Consider the following 4,201-nt stretch of genomic DNA (forward strand, 5'->3'; position numbering starts at 1 on the left):
TGATGAAGTGTGTTTATTGACCTGTTTGACCTGGATACAAAATAGGATACTTTACTTGTGTTGCTAAAGTGTCCTTAAGCAAGACTATGCCCCGCACTACGTCCAAAATCCAGGGCAACAGAAAATAATAATAATGTAAAATTCTTGGCGGAACGGCAGCGACAGGACAATTGTTGCCTGTGGTCTCTATTTTGGAAGAGCACACTGGAAGTTCCGGTTGTCCCGGCCTTGTCAAGTTACCCTCAATGCCACACTCTGGTTCCGGTTTTGTACTATTTTTTTTAATTTTTCAAAATAGAAAATGTTTACTCGCTGGCCTGGAATCAGTGAAGACATGCTTAACATGCACGTTATGCTAGTTTAATGAGACTTTCTTGGGTGGGTAATGTTTTCTATCATGTTTGTGAGGACGAATCATATCAGAATTGGTGTGAAATTTACATGACATGCTTAAGGGTAGAAAAACTAAACTAACTAGCTTTGCTCCGTGTCTTTGATGTTTCACTAATGCTGCTGTAGATAAGCTGACTATGGCTCTTTATTATGAAAAAAGTATGACATCCATCACATGTGTCAAATGAGTTACACCAACACCTTGATATATATTTTGAAAACCATAAACCGGATGTTGTAGGACCCTTTAACTATACACGGTATGGTTACTTGACCATAGATCCACGTCGCAATGTCGAGCCGAAAAACTTCGCTCCCAAACCGGGATAGTGAGGACAAATACTCAATACTCTTACCTACCTACAACGAAAAGGAAAACCTGCCCTTGATAGTGTGGCTTTTGGTGAAATATTTGGATGAAGGGTGAGTTCTGGGAGCCAGCAAAGCTGCTACAGCTAACTACAGCTAACTAACGTTAATACCGGGTCAGTGATGAGCTGTCACTGAGCGATTTACTGTGTCCCCGCAAACTTTACATTAAAAACATTCTCACGTGAAGAAACTCTCTCTAGCTCACTTCTGTGATTGTCTGTGTTAATGGCTTAGAAATTGAACGACCTAAATCCACGTTATATATTTGAATGTGTTTTTTTTAACAGTGGCTTCAGCTACGAGATCATTGTCATAGACGACGGAAGCCCAGATGGGACACTGCAGGTGGCAGAGCAGCTGCAGAAAATCTTTGGCGAGGATAAGATCGTAAGTTCTAAGAAACCTCTACCGCGATGTGGGTGTTTACGTTACGTTTACGTTTGTGTGAGGATCCAAACAATGCACTACTTACAATTAAGCAAAGTATTACAATTCAATTAATCGTCATATGATTGACGTTGTTTCTTATATAGCTTGTCTCTTTGGTTCTAGTCAATTACTGGTGCATGGGATTTCTATGCAGACTTTAATCTAGCTTTTCTGTGGTTCAGCTTCTACGACCAAGAGCGAAGAAGTTAGGCCTTGGTAAGTATAAGACTGTTAAATAAATGGTGTTTTTGCTCTAGTAACCTTTTCCAACTACGGATGAGCTCTTCTGCTTCCTTCCAAAGGCACTGCATACATACACGGCATGAGGCATGCCACTGGGAACTTCATCATTATCATGGACGCAGATCTTTCCCATCATGTGAGTTTGTTCTGTAGGTCCACATCCAGCTGATATCGGGGTCAACAAATATTTTCATAATTGATTTGTCTGCCAGGTTACAATTAATTGTTTGGTCTGAAAAGTGTTAGAACGTATAAAACAATCTACAATTTCACTTAAACAGAAATTGCCCAACATGTAGTCTCTTTTGTCCAAACAACAAAAGCAGAAATGTCTTCACACCAGACAAAGATGCAAATCCTCACTTCAAAGCCGGTGTCCATTAATCAGCTTATCATGATAGCCCCAGCTGTTCGGCCGCTCTATTTTCTTCATCAGCACTCAACTGGGGCTTTTTGAAATGTAGCTGATTTAATTTCAATGGTTCTCTTTCTTTTGTCTTTCAGCCCAAATTCATCCCAGAATTTATTCAGTAAGTGTTACTTGATTTCCATTCCATATAATGGGATTCCTGTCACCTTATTTCACTCTGCGTATATATATATATATATATATATATATATATATAATATATATATATAATTAAAACTTCCTTTCTGAATATAACAACAGCATTTAGCGGCAGTGCCACAAATGACAGGTGACAGAAGATGAAGTGTGTAGAAATCTTCTATTGAAACCCTTTGTGCCTTGTTTGTCAGAAAGCAGAAGGAAGGTGATTATGACCTGGTGTCTGGCACTCGTTACCACGGGAACGGGGGCGTTTACGGCTGGGACCTCCGCAGGAAACTCATCAGGTTGCTGCACGACATTAATGACGCTCTGTTTCATGTCTTATTAGAGACAGGAGGCGGGTGTCTGATCTTCTTTTTGGTTGTTCCTTCTCTCGATCACAGTCGGGGGGCAAACTTTTTGTCTCAGGTGTTGCTGAGACCCGGAGCTTCAGACCTCACAGGCAGCTTCAGGTACGAGTGTTTTAGGAGTTATGGGCCGCAGACTTTTTCAACATACACGGCCATTTGTTCTCCCAAACACCGGCCGTGTTTTGTTCCCCTCAGGTTGTACAAGAGGTCGGTGTTGGAGTGTCTGGTTGAGCGGTGCGTGTCCAAGGGATACGTCTTTCAAATGGAGATGATCGTCCGCGCCAGACAGCTCAACTACTCAGTCGGAGAAGTGAGGCCCCAATTCAGTCCCTCAATTTTTGAAAAAGTATTTTTTATAGTACACGTGAAGTAAGATTATGATATTTCTCTTGATTCTGTTTTTACCACACTACAAATGTGAAAAAGTGTTAAAACCCTGTTTTTGTGAAGTTATAAGGTTAGATGTGTGACACCAAAGGGTTATTTGACTGCTGTTTATGCCTACAGACATTAGCAATCTTGGCCCATCTTAAATACTTTAGACAAGGCTTAGACTTGTGAAATCTGGGCGAGAATCATGAATAGACTCAAGAGACTGACCACCTCACAGGGTTTACACACATTTTTACTAATACGTTTTCTCTCACTCCAAACAGGTACCCATTTCCTTTGTGGATCGAGTTTACGGAGAGTCCAAACTCGGAGGGAATGAGATTGTGTCATTCGGGAAAGGACTGATCACACTCTTCGCCTCGACATGATCAGCGTTCAGTGTGAACGTCCCACGATGGTACAGTGCTCCTTTCGGTCTCAAAGTCACCGTCTCTTTATACAGGAGAATCAATCACCTCGGTCAGACCGGGACAAGGGAGACTTCCCCAGTTAGCGGCAAATATGAGGTCCTTTTCTGTGAGTAGTGTCTCCTGAATACTGAAGGAACATAGTGCTGTACATTCCCAACCCCTGAACCAAGTGTTCCACCATTCCCTGTCCAGACCGCTGACTGAACTCCACTTCAACACAACTGTCACATGGGCAGAACAAGTCACACTGCAACACCTGGAGTATAAAATAAAACAGTTTTTAATATTGGTTCATTGTTTTTTTTGTTTTTTTTTACTATAGTACAATGATTCAACCTTAAACTCAAATCTTAATGTCATCCAGGGGGTCACTGCATGGGGAATATGAATGTTTTGAAAGATCTGTGAATATATTTAACATCAATCAAAAACTTTATCAATGAAAGTGTTCAGTGCTGGATTATCAAACCCCCACAGCACCACTGGACTGGTGGGTGTTTATGTGAAATGTTTATCATGGATTATGCATCTTAAAACATCCATTGAGCCTGACATTTTTTCTTGGAGTTCAGTGGTCCTGAAAGAGGGACCTGCGTCAAAATCAAATTAAATGTTGCATATCCCTGTATTAACAATACAGCACGCCAAGGGTAGTTCAATTACTATAATACATTTTCTTAAACTCAATGCAAGTGGCAGTTACTTAGCACAATTTGATGAGTGATGATTGAGGGTGTAATGGAACAACAATAAACCTCAGCTCATGGAAAGATTTTCCTGTGAGTTTTACAGTTTAACTGCATTTAACTGGGTATTTACTACCAGAAGTGTAGTACAGCGTCACCTACTGTTGGCCCAACCCTCTGATGCCACTCCAGCTGGGTGCTGAGGGGCTGAGACATGTCTCAGTTTCCTAGGCTGCATTTGTTGACCGTATACGTCGCTTCGGCTTTAACTCGGCAGTCCCGTTATGTCGGCTCTTCCGAGCGCGGTCGAGGGACGCAGCCCTTCAGGAGCCTATTTGGAGGACCCATCTGATC

The 4,201-nt window shown here is 41.6% G+C and overlaps 1 protein-coding gene across 2 annotated transcripts; it reads left to right on the forward strand.

Moving 5' to 3' along the window:
- The first annotated feature begins 638 nt into the window (after window positions 1-638).
- dpm1 (dolichyl-phosphate mannosyltransferase subunit 1, catalytic) lies at window positions 639-3,450 on the forward strand. Of its 2 annotated transcripts, XM_037479315.2 has the most exons (9): window positions 639-816; window positions 1,053-1,152; window positions 1,377-1,410; window positions 1,497-1,573; window positions 1,942-1,967; window positions 2,197-2,292; window positions 2,392-2,460; window positions 2,554-2,668; window positions 3,015-3,450. In XM_037479315.2, exons 1-9 carry the CDS (start codon window positions 686-688, stop codon window positions 3,117-3,119), a joined length of 753 nt encoding a protein of 250 aa, XP_037335212.2. In that variant the 5' UTR covers window positions 639-685; the 3' UTR covers window positions 3,120-3,450. The 2 variants fall into 2 exon arrangements, with proteins under 2 accessions (XP_037335212.2, XP_037335211.2); XM_037479314.2 differs by having other exon boundaries at window positions 2,197-2,460.
- The last annotated feature ends 751 nt before the right edge of the window (window positions 3,451-4,201 follow it).

The sequence above is a fragment of the Pungitius pungitius genome, chromosome 1 (genome assembly GCF_949316345.1).
Source record: "Pungitius pungitius chromosome 1, fPunPun2.1, whole genome shotgun sequence".
In the NCBI taxonomy this organism is placed as follows: domain Eukaryota; kingdom Metazoa; phylum Chordata; class Actinopteri; order Perciformes; family Gasterosteidae; genus Pungitius; species Pungitius pungitius.

Excerpts from the sequence above, each read along its gene's own strand:
- dpm1 (XM_037479314.2), top strand. The coding sequence starts at position 686 with ATGTCGAGCCGAAAAACTTCGCTCCCAAACCGGGATAGTGAGGACAAA. Across the intron at positions 1,153-1,376 it reads TCTTTGGCGAGGATAAGATC|CTTCTACGACCAAGAGCGAA; the intron begins GTAAGTTCTAAG and ends TCTGTGGTTCAG. Across the intron at positions 1,574-1,941 it reads ACGCAGATCTTTCCCATCAT|CCCAAATTCATCCCAGAATT; the intron begins GTGAGTTTGTTC and ends TTTGTCTTTCAG.